Below are 17,435 nucleotides of genomic sequence, written 5' to 3' on the forward strand. Positions count from 1 at the left end.
GTTGGACCAAAATGGCAATGATGAAACCTTTTTGGATCCACATCTTAAAAATGAAACCTTTGGACTAAACTGGCAAAATGACCCAAACCACAGGGACTAAAATGGCAATTAACTCAAATAAGAAAGTCGAATTTTGAGGCGTTACATTGAAGGTGAATCTGACAGACGTGGCTGCCACGTAGCGCTTCATGCCCCTCAAGCACTGTATATTCTTATTCTAGTTATTTATTATTTTCTACCATGTGAACTGCCCTCGACAAGTATGTATGGTGTATAAAGAAAAGTATGTTTCGCAATGACAATCAACAAAAGTCAAGGGCAATCACTTTCTAGAGTTGGTTTGTACTTGAAACAACCCGTCTTCTCTCATGGTCAACTGTATGTTGCTTTATCAAGGGTAAAAACACGAGACAGAGTCAAACTACTAATACTTGACAACAACGGCAAACCTATAGATGAAACAACTAATGTAGTTTATAAAGAGATTTTCAACGAATTGTGATTGTTGATTATTCATGTATCTCAATTTGTGGTTATACTCTAATATATTTGTTTTGCTTTAACGTGTATAAAATCATAATATTTATGTCAATGATGATAATGAAGATATTTTCTTTTAGCAGCCAGTGAAATTCACAGGTTTTTAAACTAGTAAACATATATTAAAAAAGACCTCTATATTTACTTTTAGTTGGGTCAATATGTTTTAATACTTGATGTTACAACCATTTTAAAAGACCCAAAAATTAAAGACAAACTAAATAACTAATGGTAAAGCAAATAACTTAGTTTTAAAAGGCAAAAATTTCAAATGAGCAAACGCTCAAACCCAAATTAAATAATATAATCGGTTTAGGGGGTAGGGCACCGGGTTTTTTTTTCTTGCCAAGGGCCCAACTTTTTTTCATCCTTTTGAACCATTGCCGCACACCAGTCACCACCAGAGAAAATTAATAAGGTCACATTATCTTTCTCTTCTATTTTTCTTTTTAACTAGAAGATGATTAAAGGGTCAAATTATCAATAGACAGCTCCTTAGAGTTAGTTCATTATGAACTTTCATCCATCGGAGGGTAGCCGGAAAGTCAATGGAACCTCCGAACACCGGACTCCCTAAGGTTTTTAGCTTTGAGCCGTCGCCCACTTGACCCATGCTCAGGGTCAGCCCTGTGTAACAACCCGAATATTTATATCGAATCTTAGCGTGACATGTGTCAAAAAAAAAAAAACTCTCCATATACACCAGATATGCTAATAGAGATGGACAAAAATGATAAAAAGGGTGAATATCAAAGTTGAGGGGCTGAAAATGTGAAAAGGGGCAAAATTTTGGCCACTATCGGTCTTGCGGTTTGCAAGAGGGTATGGATGTTTGCGCCAGGGCCGTCTTCAAAAATCCCAGAAAAAAAAAATTGGCCCTGTTCGAGATAAAAAATTTGGGCCCTATTCGCAAATCTTCATATAACATAAACTCATCATTCATTCAATTATATAACTAAAAATTCATAATACTACGATAATTGTTATGAAATAGATAAAACAAATTAGCAAAAATAGTATAGCAAAAATGATCAAAGTATGGAACTTACTTGCTAAGCAAACAGTGTGGTTCTCCTAGCGTTTTTTGAAGCGGGAGGCATAATTTCTACATATTAACGAATAAAATTCATTCAATCACAATTATCTAAATAAACAATAGTAAACTAGAAATCATTCAATCATTCATTATTCATAACAGTTTAATCAATCTAATTCACAACTGTAAACTCGAAGCAACAGTAAGATCATTAACCTACAGTAAGATCATTAACCTGAATTCTGAAATCTGAATCTTTTTTAAAAATCGAAATCAAGATGTAACTTGGAAGTTGGAACCTGCGGATGTCCAGATGATGATCATTAATCTGAATGTTTTTTGACAAATAAATAAATAATCTGAATGTTTTTCGACAAATAAATAATTAAATAAACTTGGAACCTGCGAATGTAACATCAATCAACAAACAAAACTCAAAAGACAACAAACAAATACCTCTCCTGAAATCTGAATCGCGATTCGTGAATCTGCGGATGTCCGGTGGCCACAGGTGCAGCGTTTGATGACTTTGAATTTGATCAGAAATCCTGCAACGTTTGAGACTTTGATCGATGACTTTGATCAGAAATCCACGCGACGTTTGATTTCCTTGCGGATGTCAGCGACCTTAATCAGTTAAGCAATTGGGTTTTCGACAAAGTTTGGGGCCTGTAAAAAATTTGGGCTAATATATATAAAGAAAACATAAAAAATTTTGGGCCCTTTAATTGTTTGGGCCCTGTTCTCAAGCACACATTGAACCTGCTTATAACCGGCCCTGGTTTGCGCACATGCGGAACTTGCGGACCGTAAAGCTTAACCCCATGTAGTTCGCAAGGGGTGCAGTGATAGCAAACAACAAGCTGGCAACAACATCTCAGCCTTGTGCCACCTCTCTTTGAAACCTTGCCACTTCTAACCTCCTTTGAACATCTATGTTGCCACTAATCAAACCCTAAACACTCCTGAAAACACTTGGCATCACCTCAATCCTTCATCAAGTATAAATAGGCTTGTTAGTTCACTTGTTTCTTCACACCTTTCATTTCTCATTCTATATCTTCTTGGAGCTTGCTTCTTCTTATAAGGGGCCTCCTTCTGAGTTCTTAAGTGTTCTTCAAGTTTAGGTAAGCTTTTCCTTTTAGTTATATTCAGTTTATTAGTTAGATTTCTTTCGAAAGTCAAGCAGTTTAACTTTTGCTTTGACTTTCGGTTCTGACCATTTTGGTCAAGTCAAAACCCGATTAAAGTTAACCACGTGATCATTATATCATAAGGAATAATCCCCTGCAATTATACCTTCTGATCATCACATTTAAACGGGTCAAATGACGAGTCAAACATATCTTTTACAAAAAAGTCAAAAATGCCCTTTTCAATAGTTTAAAAGAATATATCCAAAATAAACTCAACCTAACACATTACAAGCCAAAATCAAGTTCAACAACACAAAATCAGTTCTAAAATTCAACGAAACACAATATTAGTTCATTAGAATCATAATAAACATTCAAATATGCTATAGATATCAAATTACACTCCTAAATACATATAAATAATAATAAGTTTTTTTTGTGATATATTACAAGTAAATAAAAATAAAATATATTATAATTAAAATAATCCGAGCTAAGCCGAGCCGAGCTAGCAAGCGAGCCAAACCGAGCCAATCTGGCTCGTTACGAGCCGAGCCGAGCTAGGCTCACTTTCTAACCGAGCCGAGCAGAGCCAGCTCGTCTCAGTTTCAAACCGAGTCATATCGAACGAGCTTTTTCCAAACTAAATCCGAACGAATTGAACTTCGAGCCGCAAGCTTTTTGAATAGCCAGCATCTTAAACAAGGTGGTTAGGAGGGTGGTTTGCTAAGCGGACCAAGAGTGAAACGGATATAAACCTATTTGAAATTTGTTATCTTGGGTTTTGAGTTTATCCCATCTAAACATTTGTATATCCGTGATAATCGTCATCTTAGTTTCTTCTTCTTCTTCTTCTTTCTTTTTTTATTTTTCAAAAATTCTTATGCGTGTGTATTATCGTATGTGCAGTTAATCTTTTAGAAGTAAGTTTCTGCCCATTAATATTAATTTTGTTTGAGATTTTGAGCGTTTTGAAGATCTTGTATTCATTATTGTTAATTTTTTTTCCTCTTTTGCAGGTGACAAGGATTTTGTTTAAGAAGAGAAAAGAAAAAAAGGTGAGTTTTAATCGTTAGACTAGAACTAATTCCGCTTTCGTAGCAAGTTCTTTGTTTTTTCTATATTTTGTTCAATTGGAATATCTGATCTTGAAAATATATTTGTTTACCATCACTTTCTTGCATGATTAGGGCTGTAAACAAACCGAACGAACACGAACAAGTTCGTTCGGTAAGAAATAATGTGTTCACGAACGGTTCATGAACACTTGAAGAACAAGATTTTATGTGCGTGTTCGTTCGTTAACGAAATGAACGTGTTCATGAACACAAAAAAGATCGGCGAAACCGACGGAGGCTAAAGGTGGATGGCTGAGAGTGCAGCTAGAACTTGAAGCCGTAATCGTAGAACAAAGGTCAAATGTGTTCGTTAATGTGAATATAGAGGAAGGAAAAGGGAACGATGCATAAATACGGTGGAAATAGGGTTTTCTATTTTAATTTTTAGGATAATAAAATAGATAAAAGTTAAAGAATATAAAAAATTTAGTTAGGATAATAAAATAAATAAAAGTTAAAGAATATAAAAAAATTTAGATATAATAAATAAATGTACAAAAATCTAACGAACAACATAAACAAAAGAAGATGAACGAATGTTCACGAACACGTTACTGAACGTTCACGAACACAATTGAACGAACAAGACCTATGTTCATGTTCGTTCATTTAAATAATCAAACGAAATTCTTGTTCATGTTCGTTCATTAAGTACCCGAACGAACGTAAACGAACTTCCCGCCGAACGGTTCACGAACTGTTCGCTAAACGTTTCATTTACAGCCCTAGTCTTGATGTATATGTTCTTTTGTAAATCATTTTTATTAATCATCTAATTCTTTTTATGATCTTGAATTTTAGTTCTTTTTAGGATCTTCAATTTCAGTTTTCAAATTTCATGAAATTTTGAAGGTAGCAAGAGGAGTAGTGAACAAAACAAATTTAAAAATGTCGTCCTCAAAAACTCCGTGTGCCGCATGCAAGACTTTGCGCCGTAAATGTATCAACGAATGCGTGTTTGCACCATACTTCCCACCAGACCAGCCTCATAGATTCGAGAGCGTACACAGAGTCTACGGAGCAAGCAATGTTGCAAAAATCCTGAGCGATCTCCCTGAAGCCGATAGAGTAGAAGCTGTTACTTCTCTTGTATATGAGGCAGAGGCACGGCTAAAGGACCCAATATACGGTTGTGTGGGCTCAGTCTCTATTCTCCAGCACAAGCTAAAGCAAATCAACACTGAGATACAAGCCGCCAAACAAGAATTGGCTACCTACATTGGACCATCGGCCATGAACACTGGGGTTATGCCGCAGTTTCCCAACCACCATCCGTTGGTAGTTCCTGTTATAACTTCTAACTCGGAGCGGATGTTGGGGACTTCTGATGCTCAACATTTATACGAGGCTCAGAGACAACATTTAGTTGGATCTGGTAGAGAGCAAGACATGTTAAGGAATTTTGAGCACCATCCACACCAACGAATACAACATCAGCAGCCGACGATGGACCTATCGATGCTTAATAGACGTTTTGATGGTACCGGTGGTCTGCATAATCGACAACAATTATACGAGGCTCAGCAACAACAATTGGTTGAGGAGCAGGATATGTTAAGGAAAATGGAGCACCAACATCAACAGACGTCCATGGAACAAGTGATGCGTAATAGACGTTTTGATGGTGCTGGACCTTCACATCAGGCAACCCATAGTGCCTCGTATGACAGTAATGTGTATCGGTCATCAATGCTGCAGTCGCATCCACAACAACAGGATCTTCATCTACAACAGCTCATACAACGTCAACTCTTGCTCCAGCAACAAAATCAGCCATCGCAGCCGCAGCCAGATCATGGAGATGGGAGCGAGGAGCGTAGCAGCGTTGATCCGTGATGAAAATCAGGTTATGATCATTCTTTTTCATAGAGTCGAGCAACAGTCGATATTATTTTTCGTTCCATTAGGTTTGTCTTTCTTGATAGACTAATTGTTACATTTTCGCATACTTGCAGCCGTTTTGGCCATTCATAATTTTGAATAAAAACTTGGTTTGTTCTATATATTGTTCATGCTTTATTCTTATTATGTTTTAAACTACATACTCTTTAAATTATCTAACAACTGTGTGCATCTTAACATAGTCATTTGTAGTGGTGCACAAAAAAACCAAACCCTGAACCGTACACGGTAAGAAAACCGGAACTAGGTTTTTTTAAACTGGGTATTGGGTACTCAAACCCGTACCCGGCCCTACCCATAGGGTACGCACCGGGTATCACTTTCAGTTCAAAAACCCATATCCAGAACCAGACCCGATTTGTACCCGACTATACCCTAAAATTGGTTCCAGTTCTATGCCCGCAAGCTGGTTTTTTTATGCCTGAACCGGGTTTTTTTTGTATATACCCGAATCCACATATATGTGTAGCAAGCCCCTTAAAAAACTCCATTCATACCCCAAAATACCCGAAAATACGGTATTAAAATACCAGGCTATAAGGTACCTGGTTCCATACCATACTTGGAGCCGTTGACACCAAGTATGGGTTTTCAAGCCAATAACCGGTTCCATGCCTGACCCGGTCATGCCAACACTTGATTTCTCCATACCCGAAACCAGGTATTTAAAAGAAAGCGGTTTTGTGCACCTCAAGACTCGGCCCTAGTTCTATTGCCAAGACGCCAATCTATTTGCAGTTTACTCTTTTTTGTTTCCGCCAGACTAAAGTTATTGGGCCATTGCGCTATTAGAGGCCGTTTGGTTCGTGGATTTTTTTTTAAAGGAATTGGAATTAATTCCACTCAAATTTTATATTGTGTTTGGTTGGTAACTTTACAAATAGAATTAGATTAATTAGATGAAAAATGAGTTATTTTTGGTAATTAATTAACATTCCATTGGAAAGTTAAAATTCCATTATTGATGTGAAGGATTCTTAAATTCCAATGAATTGTGGAATATATTCAAATTCCAATTCCATCATGTGCCAACCAAACATTAAATTTCAAGGGAATTAATTCCAATTCCATCACAATTCCAAAGGATTCTGCAAACTAAACAGCCCCTTAAAGTATTATAATATAGTGGCAACTTTTAGTTTCATGTACTTGCTAGATTTTGGATAAACACCTCTATTGTTTAACATATAGGCTATTTTTTAGAAGTGTTATGATAATTTCACTTTTATAAATGCTTGACTGATTAGTATACCTAAAACACGAATGTAATGATGCGTGAGAGAAATCGTCTTAGGGTCATAAATAGTTTGTCCTTGTTATGGAACTCATTGCTGATCAGAGACAACTAGCCATCGAGTTGGCAACCTCCTAAAGTGTTCGGCGAGACTTTTTAAGGAGTTTTTGGCGTCTTCCATGCGGTATTCTGAGAATTGATCTTCCCTGCTTGGTAGAATAACCTATGTTATCAAGAAATTTGGTTTTACATGAATAATGTGAATGACTAAGGTCGTACGTAGTGGGGCGCCATGGGTGCATTTTTTTTGAAGTATAGCGCCCGCCACACCACGACAGGCGGCGCTATGGGGGTAAAACTTGGATGCAGCGCCATATGTATAGCGGCGTGATGTTCTCCAGCATCTTTCCCCCCACTCACACATATACATGCATGCATGCATGCGTGCATTGCATTGCATATCGTACGTACGTACGTACTGAAGGGCTTTATATAACCCCCTTACCACTACACCCTATTTTAATATAACGCCCCATAAAGCCCCTCTTACGCATTTCGCCACGTGTCGCATAACGCCCACAAAGGGGTTTTATGACTACACATGGCCTAATCTGTAGCACCTGCTACCCACATAGCCTTAACGTCAATCTACCATAGACCTATGGTCCAAGTGGTTGCTTTCACCCGTCCTACAGTGGACCATACAGTATAACAAGTTAATCGAAATTAAAATTTGGACCAATTCAACTAAAATCACCATTTTTTTTCAGAAATCCAATTCCACGGATACAATATCTGGAATAGTGTTATTATACAAACCAAACTCAATCAGAATCATCAGAGGAATACTCTTGTTGAGGATTAAGTGCCAAAACCATCTTGGAAAGATTTTCACCAATATCTTCAATTTCTTCCCTACCAAAACCCCAACTTGTAAGCACGTTGGCACCTATCGATCCTCTTTCAATGCCAAATTTACGAATGTACCCCAATCTATTTTCCAAGAATGGTAAAACAGCAGTGCTGGACCGCAATCTAGCTGCCATAGGGATTGAGTGGACATCAAGTGGTCCCCTCCTTGAAGGAGATTCTGATACGGTGGGGCTATTCGATAACAAATCACCACGCCTGCCGACAAGGTTGTTAAAGATGGAAGGGAAAGGTAACGGGATTGGAAGAGGACAGCGTGACACTGATAAATGAGAGAATCTAGGCCTTGTTGATGATGTGTTCTCGTATTCTGTTTCAACGGCTTCTCTCACTTCAGAAACCGATACCTCTTTCTCTCCTGTATTAATAAAGAACGCCCAAATGCCGATTTAAAAAACTGTATCTTTTATTAAATAGAGTAAAATGTCATTTTCGTCCTGAGGTTTGGCCAGTTTTGCGACTTTCGTCCAAAGGTTTGTTTTTTCGCATCTAGATCCAAAAGATTTGAAATCTTGCCATTTTCATCCGGCTCGTTAACGCCATCCATTTATCTCCCTTAAGTCAGGGGTATTTTTCGTCTTTTTTGTTAACTCAAGGGCAATTCGGTCTTTTGAATACTTGTACATAAAGTGAAAAGGACCGAATTGCCATTTAAGTCAACAAAAAAAGATGGACTTAACGAGCCAGATGAAAATGGCAAGATGTCAAACTCTTTGGATAACCTTTGGACGAAAGTCGCAAAACTAGCCAAACCTCAGGGACGAAAATGGCATTTTACTCTATTAAATAAATATAAATGCACATAAAAAGAGGTAAGACAAAACGAACATATTTAAACTCATACCAGCTCCAAGGGCTCCATGCACTATCATGGTTTCAATGGCTTGCGAGTCATCCACATCGTGTGCGGTTTCCGGGGTTAGTGGATGCAAGTTTCCTAACAAAGGTTGTTGGAACCGTTTACCTAGATTCAAAAACCCACCAAAGCGGAAACAATAAAACATTTGGGAAAGTGATTGAAATCTGGATCAATATGTATATATGTATAGATATATATACATACCAGTCATTGACGGTGGTGGCATTGCAGCATCAAGAATAGCAACAGTATTTTGCCTGCCTTGCCCTGCTAACATTTGTATGCATTCGTATAAATCCATCGCACCAGATTCGTTTGACGATTCACCAGTGGGGCCCATTTTTTTCATCCGGAAAGGGAGATTGATAGAGTGTATTGCAGACGCATAAACCGCACTAGACTGATAGAGTTTTACGTCTTCTACATTAAGGTATTGTGAAACCCTGCCTTTAGACATAAAACACAAAAGATTATTAATATAAAATAAAACCAGTATAATTCTTGGCATTGTTTATTAGGTAGAAAAGCTTACTTTCATTAAGTGATGGTAAGCCCACGGGAACAATCAATTTGCATAAGGACGATAGTGCCGAAAACGACACTGCATCATGAAGATTACTGGTGATGGAAAGTTTTCGGCTTGTGAGGGTATTATAGTAATTAGGGCTTCTAACAGAAAACAACAAAACAGGAACATTCGTGTACTCGTCTGCAATATTCTCCAAAAGAGACGCAGCTACGCCAGAAAATCCTCCTGAATCATCAACCATAAATTGAATTCCCTGAACATGATCACATTCTTCCATGAAAAAACGAAGTCTTTCATTAATTTCATCGCCTTGTAGACCCTCGGATACTGTATTTCTTCCAATACCATAGTTGTTAAACTCTTTAGGATCCATCCATAACCCGTTTAATTCGAATAAACTTTGTGGATGATAATGAACTTTTGAAAAATCAGTCCAGTATTGAACGCCGTCCTCGAGAGACTTAACTACATCTGTATCCAATATCTCACTCTCGTTTATCTCCTGCCCTTCATCATACAGCCTTTGCAAGAACAGATTCTTTTTATGAGGTTCAGACGCTTGAGTTGAAACATTTCCCGTCCTGTACAATTGCATATAGAGTGTTTAAATAATTCGTTAAACAAACATAAATAATGGTTAGTATACAGTACATAGAATCAAAATCCCACCATGTGGCAACACCAGATGATGGAGATGGATTATGGTTGTACAATGTACCACGTGAACTCATAGATCCAAGAGATCCTGCAATACAGAAAAAAAATATTTGGATTAATTGAACACCGTGGATCGATGCATAGTTGTTAATGGCGAATAGCGACAAATAGCGATAAGGTATCTATATGCTACATAGCTGTAAAATAGACAGGTATGAAATGGAAAGCAAATCTGAATTGTATTAATGAAAAGTGTATTTACAAATGAAGAGGATCCCTCTATTTATAGGGGAAAGGGGGACCAACAAGTAAATATTAATTACATGTAGGGACACCTATATTTACATGCAAGGACATCTATAATTGCAAGTAGAGACCTCTAGTTAACAACTAGGTCCTTCAACTATTTACAACTAACACTCCTCCTCAAGTTGGAGCATAGATGTTAATCATGCCCAACTTGCTACATATGAAATCTATTTGAACCTTCCGGAGTGGTTTTGTGAAGATATCCGCTAGTTGGAATTCTGTTTTAACATGAATTGGCTGAATAGATGGAGGATCCTTTTGAGTGCCCACTATCCTATCTCTGATTAGGTGACAATCAACCTCAATGTGTTTAGTTCTCTCATGAAATACTTGATTTTTGGCTATATGTATAGCTGATTGATTATCACAGTATAATCGCATTAAGTCATCAGAGGTAACCCCGAGTTCCCTGAGAAGGCGACGAACCCATATCATTTCTGATGTAACATCTGCCATAGCTCTGTATTCTGATTCGACACTTGATCTGGATACGGTATGTTGTTTCTTACTCTTCCAAGACACAAGATTTCCTCCAACAAAGACACAATACCCGGTAGTGGACCGTCGTGAAATAGGACATCCTGCCCAGTCTGCATCTGAGAATCCAGATATACGTCCATCTCCATCTTCTGTGAAAGCACCTACGCGGCAATGACCCTGATCAGAGTACAAGATCCCTAGACCTGGTGTGTTCTTGAGATATCGTAAGACACGAAGAGCAGCATCCCAGTGTCCGGTGTATGGAGTGGCCATAAACTGACTTAGGACACTGACGACAAAGGAAATATCTGGTCGTGTAACTGTCAAATAATTAAGCTTTCCAACCAATCGTCTGTATCGTTCGGGATCCTTCAATGGACTCCCATCCTCTGGAAGGAGCTTCCTCGTAGGAAGCATAGGACTATCAACTGGTTTGCAACCCAATAAGCCACACTCAGTTAGCATATCAAGGACATACTTCCGCTGAGAAAGGAGTATTCCTTGTGGGGAACGAGATACTTCTATGCCAAGGAAGTACCGAAGTCGACCTAAGTCGCTAATCTGAAACTGAGACTGAAGGAACTGTTTGAGCTTGGTAATCCCAACTTCATCATCCCCTGTAATTATGATATCATCCACATAAACAACTAGAAGGATTCTTCGGCCCTGATGATGTCTAAAGAATACAGAGTGATCATATGCACTACGAACCATCCCAAACTCTCCCATAACACTAGAGAAGCGACCAAACCATGCCCTTGGAGACTGTTTGAGACCATATAGGGAACGGCGTAGTCTGCATACTTTTGAGGCCTCCTCCTCAACAATGAACCCAGGAGGCTGCTCCATATAAACCTCCTCCTCAAGAACACCATTGAGAAAGGCGTTCTTGACGTCAAGCTGGTGGAGCGGCCAATGATGAATGGCAGCAAGAGCAATACAAATACGCACAGAGGGCATCTTGGCAACCGGGGAGAAAGTCTCGTCATAATCAATACCATAAGCTTGAGAATAACCTTTAGCTACCAGACGAGCTTTCAGACGATGTAGCGAACCATCAGGGTTAAGTTTTACTGTGAAAACCCAACGACAACCAACAACACGCTTACCAGGAGGAAGTGGTTCAAGATCCCAAGTCTGATTGGCCCGTAAGGCCCCAATCTCGTCTTCCATGGCTTGACGCCATCCTGGATGAGCTAGAGCTGTCATCACATTTTTGGGAATCGGATAGGAATCAAGTGAAGTGGTGAAGGCATGAGACTCCGTGGATAGGTGAGTATAAGCAACATAATCCTGGATGGGATAACGGGTGGCATGTCTCGGTTCTTTTCGAAAGGCAATAGGTATATCAGGATACGGTGCACCTGGAGGATCATAGGTAACAGTTTCTGGTAATGGTGAAACAGGTTCAGTGTCAGGTGGTGGAACTGTGGACGTACTAGATGTAGAGGCTGGTTGTGAATCAAGAGTCTCTGTTGTTGATTCCTTACCTCGCCTAGCATATGTGAAGAGTAATGGTGGAGGATCTGTTGGAAGTCCCGAAGCTATAGGAGCTGGAACTGTGGTGTCTGAGATCGAGGGAATAGGTGACACAGGAAAGGTAGGAATGATGTGAGACTCAGGTATATCAGGATCAGGAAACAGGTCAGACACTGGAATGGAAGATTCTGGAAAGAAAGGGCACAACGGATCAAAGGTGACGTCAGCACTGGTAAAATATCGACGAAGAGAAGGACTATAACACCGATAACCTTTCTGGACACGTGAGTAACCCACGAAGATACAACGAATGGCTCGAGGGTCGATTTTAGGGACTCCGGGACGATGATCATGGACATAAGCTACACATCCAAAAATTTGAGGCTCAAGAGGAAACGGGGTTCCTCTAGGAAATAAGACAGAGAACGGGGTTTGACCATGAAGAACAGACGATGGCATACGATTAATCAGATAAGCCGCAGTAAGAACAGCATCACCCCAAAATTGACGAGGAACATGAGAATGAATCATGAGTGTGCGAGTAACATCCAACAGATGGCGGTTCTTGCGTTCAGCAACACCATTTTGTTGAGATGTATATGCGCAAGAAGTCTCATGAATAATACCTTGTGATTTGAGATATGTAGAGAAATCGGTGGACATATATTCTTTAGCATTATCGGTGCGTAAGGTTTGGATGGACGTTTTGAACTGGGTCTTGACATATGCATGGAATTCACGAAAGATCGAGTTGATTTCACTACGGGATTTCAATAGGTAAACCCATGTGGCACGAGAATAATCATCAATGAAAGTAACAAAGTATTGAAAGCCCAATGTAGTCTTAACTGGACATGGACCCCATACATCTGAATGGACAAGTTCAAATATGGAACTGGTTCGGCTTGACACTTTTGGGGGATAAGGACGTCGAGTATGTTTACCGAGCTGACATGACTCACAATGGAAGTTATCGGGAATAGAGATGCCAGGTCTCATTTGTCGTAGGACGGCTGCTGAGGGATGGCCTAACCGACAATGAGTTTCAAAGATACTAGACTCACAGATGTTTGCTTTGGGATGCGACAATGAAGACATTCGATAGAGACCTTCTGATTCGAGGCCGGTACCAATTACTCGGTTAGTACCGAGTTCATTAAAGGTACAATGAGTAGGATAAAAGGTAACGGAACAATTATTTCGTTTAGTAATCTGACTGACAGATAAAAGACTGGCAGGGAAGTTAGGAACAAGAAGAACAGAAAACAGGTTTAGGCTATCTGGGTTCTGAATGGATCCAATGCCGCGTACGGGGCACGAGGAACCATCTGCAAGTTTAACCGGTTGGCAAGAGGTATTATGAAGGCTAGTGAGAATTTCTTGATTCGCAGTCATGTGATGAGTAGCTCCAGAATCAATAATCCAGGATAAGTCAAAGCCAGAGAACGTACCTGATTGTACTGAGTTGGTTTGAGGACTCGATGACCAAAAAGCAAGGAACCGTTGAAGCAAATCATACTCCTCCTTGGTGCATGTAATGGTGTGATTTCGTTCGTCACCCATTTGAAAAGATGTTCAAGCAGAAAAGCGGAAAGCTGAGATGAAACCCGAACACACGAACCGAGGCAGAAAACGAAAGTGCTCGGATCGAAAAATTAACCTGACGAGATGGACGGGGAGGTAATTCCGACCAGACTGGCAAAAAACGGCGGCCGGAGAGGCGGCGACGCGCCGTCACGCGCGGCGCGTGGATGAGGGCGGCGGAAGGGGCGGCGGCGCGTGGGGGCGCGTGGAGCGGCGGGCGTCGGCGATTTTTTGAGGGGTTTTGTAGATCGGGCAATTGCGAATACGATGGTGGTGGTGGTGTATGTTAACTCGCCGGAAAAAGGAACGGATCTGGAAAAGTAGGTGGCGGGTTGTGGTGGTTTTGGGTGTTTGAACAGATCTGGAACGGGTTTTTAGGACGGAACTGGTGGTGACCGGAAATGGTATGAAAGAGAATCCGTTTCTGATGTGGAAGGTCAGACTGAGCTGCAACCACAGAGCATACTACGAATTTTCTAAACTGAGAGACGGAAATGGTCACCCGAATGAGGATATTCTTGAGCTAAACTACCTTTAGCTCTGATACCATGTAAAATAGACAGGTATGAAATGGAAAGCAAATCTGAATTGTATTAATGAAAAGTGTATTTACAAATGAAGAGGATCCCTCTATTTATAGGGGAAAGGGGGACCAACAAGTAAATATTAATTACATGTAGGGACACCTATATTTACATGCAAGGACATCTATAATTGCAAGTAGAGACCTCTAGTTAACAACTAGGTCCTTCAACTATTTACAACTAACAATAGCGAATAGCGGGTGGTTGTTTTATAAATAGTAATACACTAGAAAAAAAAATTCAAAAATTTGATGTATATTATATCAAAATACCCTGGTATATATGCTATTTTACATGTATATTTAACAAAAACCTAAAATCCAGCTATTTTATAGCTATATTTAATTGCGATTTATATTAAAAAAATAAAATAAAATAAACTGTCACTGTTATCGCTATCTATCACTACAACCCTAATAGCGAGCCTAGACCTATACGCTACGTAGCGTGCTATAGCGATCGTTGCGCTCGTTATTGACAACTATGTCATCAATGATATTGTAAGATAACCAATAGTCACTTTCTGTTAATTTGAAAACTTGGTGATTACCTTGAAAATCAACCGAAATCAAGCGAGGCGTGTAAGTGGGTATGCCCTGCGTACCAATGATACAATTTTACATGAGTGTTACTTAAGATGAAAAAACTAAAGCCCTTCAGATATATCAATTACAAAATTTTACTCCATAGATCAACATCTTAACCTTGGTTTTACCTGTTGAGTCTCGCCAGTTCGGTAGAGAACATCCATATCAAGGTTTTGATTCTTAAAGATTAAGTGAGACTGGGGGTCTTCAAGCAATCCCAGCAATTCATCCTTCACAAGGCAAACAACATCAAGAAGTAAACGTTCGATAAGTTACTGACGAACCATTGGATAATCTTTAACATAAAGAGCTTGTTAATAAGCACCAAGATGTATAAATAATATCGAATACATAGCAGACACCGGAAAATTAGAGTAGTATCCATGGATCTTCATATCTTAGAACTTCAACATGAGCTACTAACTAATGGATTTATGATGTTGTTCGTATATTTACATCAACACACACAAATCGAGTAGAGGCGTAGATTTACCTGAAAGTTCCAAAAGTGAGAACCGATGAAATTAGCATAACTCCCAACTTGAAAAGTCACGAGCTCTTTCATACTTTGCTCCTATCAAACAAGATATTTTATTAGGTGGGCAAATTGGTCGGGTCAAATATGCTTTGGTTCAAAAGAGAACAAATAATGGAAAAAAAATAAAACGGGTTAATATAACTTCAACATGAGTTAATACAACTACATCTTCATCGGTAACGTTGGCAAATTCGTCTTTCCCTATGGAACAAATTATACACATTCAAAAGTATATCACCAATTCAATAGACAAAGATGAATTGACTTGCTTCATTGTCAAAAAAACACCTCTCAACTGTTACGGTTGCATCAAGCAAAACAAATGTTAACTTTAATAATCGATAGACCAAAGAATAACATAGATGTTTCCTTGTTTCCAACATCACTCTAGCAACATCAGCGGTAAGCGGTATGACAGTATTATATCAATCAAACCAAGTGGTTCCCCGTTGATAGTGTCCTTTTCAGCTGAATTTTCTTTCTTTTATCTAGAGTTGGGCGGAAATCGGGAGTACCCAAAAATACCCGAAACCCAAACCGACATAAACCCTTAACCCGGACCAACAAATGCCTAAACTGGACAAATATTTGTATTGTGTTTCGTCTTCGGTTCTTATATTTTCATAATATCGGGTTTGGGTCGGTCCTCGGGTCTGGACCGAGGGTAAATTGAACTATTTGGTTGTGAGAATTTGACCACCGGAACAAAAAGAAAACCCATAGGAAAAAATTCATGGGTCCACCACTGGTTTCTGGAATGTTATAATATCATAAACGTAACATCCTTTTAACACTAAAGTATCCCTGTCTTTTGACCACATTAGAAAGAAGATCAAAAGATCACAATGTCAAACAGGGAAACTAAGCAATAGATAATCTAACATCATAAAATTCATAAGATGCAAAAAGATATGGAGAGCAATAAGTTATATCATTAACACACAAGTTGAGTAACTTTAGGCTCCAAATGATCAGTTTTAGTTAAACAAAATGTCATTGGTTGCATTGCAACTTCCAGAACCATACACTCTGCATCATCCCATTTTAGAAGCAATGTTTTGGTCAGGTTGTTAACTACCTGATTGCAGCAAAATTTGAGCAAACACACAAGCAAAAATTGCAAAAAAAAAAAAAAAAAAAAAATCATTGAGACGTTTCATCAAACATGTGGTGGGCATGGTTAAATCTTGCAAATAAAAATGATCTAAAATTGGTCAAACAAGCCATAAAATCACATGAACTAAACAAGATTCATGCTAACTTGCAAAGTAACTGAATTCTAAATCAAAAGTCTAAAGGATTCATGCTAACTTACCTGAGGTTATCGACTATTTGCAAGAATGAACGCGAACAGAAGCTTTTAGGGTAGTTGCAAGGGGGATTAAGGAAGCGAAACCTTTGGGAATTGAAGGTTAAGTAGCTCAAACAGCAAAATCTGATAGAATTAAGCAAGCGAAACCATTGGGAATTGTTAACAGGTATTGGCGGCACAAGGGTTGTTGATGAGTTGAAATATAATGACCTGTAAGTTTTTTTTTTAACCTGCCCATTTTGACCCCATACCATAAGGTCCTTCGTTCGGGTGGACCAAAGTATGTAAAAAGAAAGATTATTTGTTTTTTTTTTTAATGTATGTAGACTTTTATAATAAAGAGGGTGGACGGTGATTGTTGGTGGTGTTTAACCTTCTATAGACCTTAGAAGATCTTAGAAGTGGTGGGCCAAGTCTGCACCATGAAGAGCTTGTGCAGACGTTTTTTAATGAAATGTCTTCGAAAAAACAAACAGTCTACAGATGACAATGTCTACGCGTGGTTTGCGCGGCGTAGACAGAAGAGCAGGCGTATATCTTTTTTAGAAAAACAAACACTACCTAAGTATTAACCCAAATCACCCCATTATTTTTATGTAGAGATGCAAATGAAATCGGTTT

The 17,435-nt window shown here is 38.9% G+C and overlaps 2 protein-coding genes across 2 annotated transcripts; one reads left to right on the forward strand and one right to left on the reverse strand.

Moving 5' to 3' along the window:
* The first annotated feature begins 3,496 nt into the window (after window positions 1–3,496).
* On the forward strand, window positions 3,497–5,833 carry LOC110905359 (LOB domain-containing protein 36). The gene is made up of 3 exons (XM_022151166.2): window positions 3,497–3,635; window positions 3,732–3,770; window positions 4,683–5,833. The coding sequence occupies exon 3, from the start codon at window positions 4,719–4,721 to the stop codon at window positions 5,664–5,666; it is 948 nt and encodes a 315-aa protein (XP_022006858.1). The 5' UTR covers window positions 3,497–3,635; window positions 3,732–3,770; window positions 4,683–4,718; the 3' UTR covers window positions 5,667–5,833.
* Window positions 5,834–7,708: 1,875 nt separating this feature from the next.
* On the reverse strand, window positions 7,709–17,026 carry LOC110908203 (protein misato homolog 1). The gene is made up of 9 exons (XM_022153110.2): window positions 16,818–17,026; window positions 15,458–15,538; window positions 15,093–15,194; window positions 14,928–14,973; window positions 9,954–10,029; window positions 9,288–9,865; window positions 8,960–9,202; window positions 8,741–8,860; window positions 7,709–8,254 (listed from the first exon to the last, which is right to left on the reverse strand). The coding sequence occupies exons 2-9, from the start codon at window positions 15,527–15,529 to the stop codon at window positions 7,791–7,793; spliced, it is 1,701 nt and encodes a 566-aa protein (XP_022008802.1). The 5' UTR covers window positions 15,530–15,538; window positions 16,818–17,026; the 3' UTR covers window positions 7,709–7,790.
* Window positions 17,027–17,435: the final 409 nt, after the last annotated feature.

Source organism: Helianthus annuus, chromosome 9, assembly GCF_002127325.2.
Source record: "Helianthus annuus cultivar XRQ/B chromosome 9, HanXRQr2.0-SUNRISE, whole genome shotgun sequence".
In the NCBI taxonomy this organism is placed as follows: domain Eukaryota; kingdom Viridiplantae; phylum Streptophyta; class Magnoliopsida; order Asterales; family Asteraceae; genus Helianthus; species Helianthus annuus.

Coding starts and splice junctions, on each gene's coding strand:
- LOC110908203 (XM_022153110.2), bottom strand. CDS start 15,529: ATGAAAGAGCTCGTGACTTTTCAAGTTGGGAGTTATGCTAATTTCATC. Junction 15,195..15,457: donor CTCACTTTTGGAACTTTCAG/GTAAATCTACGC, acceptor TGCCTTGTGAAG/GATGAATTGCTGGGATTGCT. Junction 8,861..8,959: donor GCCACCACCGTCAATGACTG/GTATGTATATAT, acceptor TTTTGAATCTAG/GTAAACGGTTCCAACAACCT.
- LOC110905359 (XM_022151166.2), top strand. CDS start 4,719: ATGTCGTCCTCAAAAACTCCGTGTGCCGCATGCAAGACTTTGCGCCGT.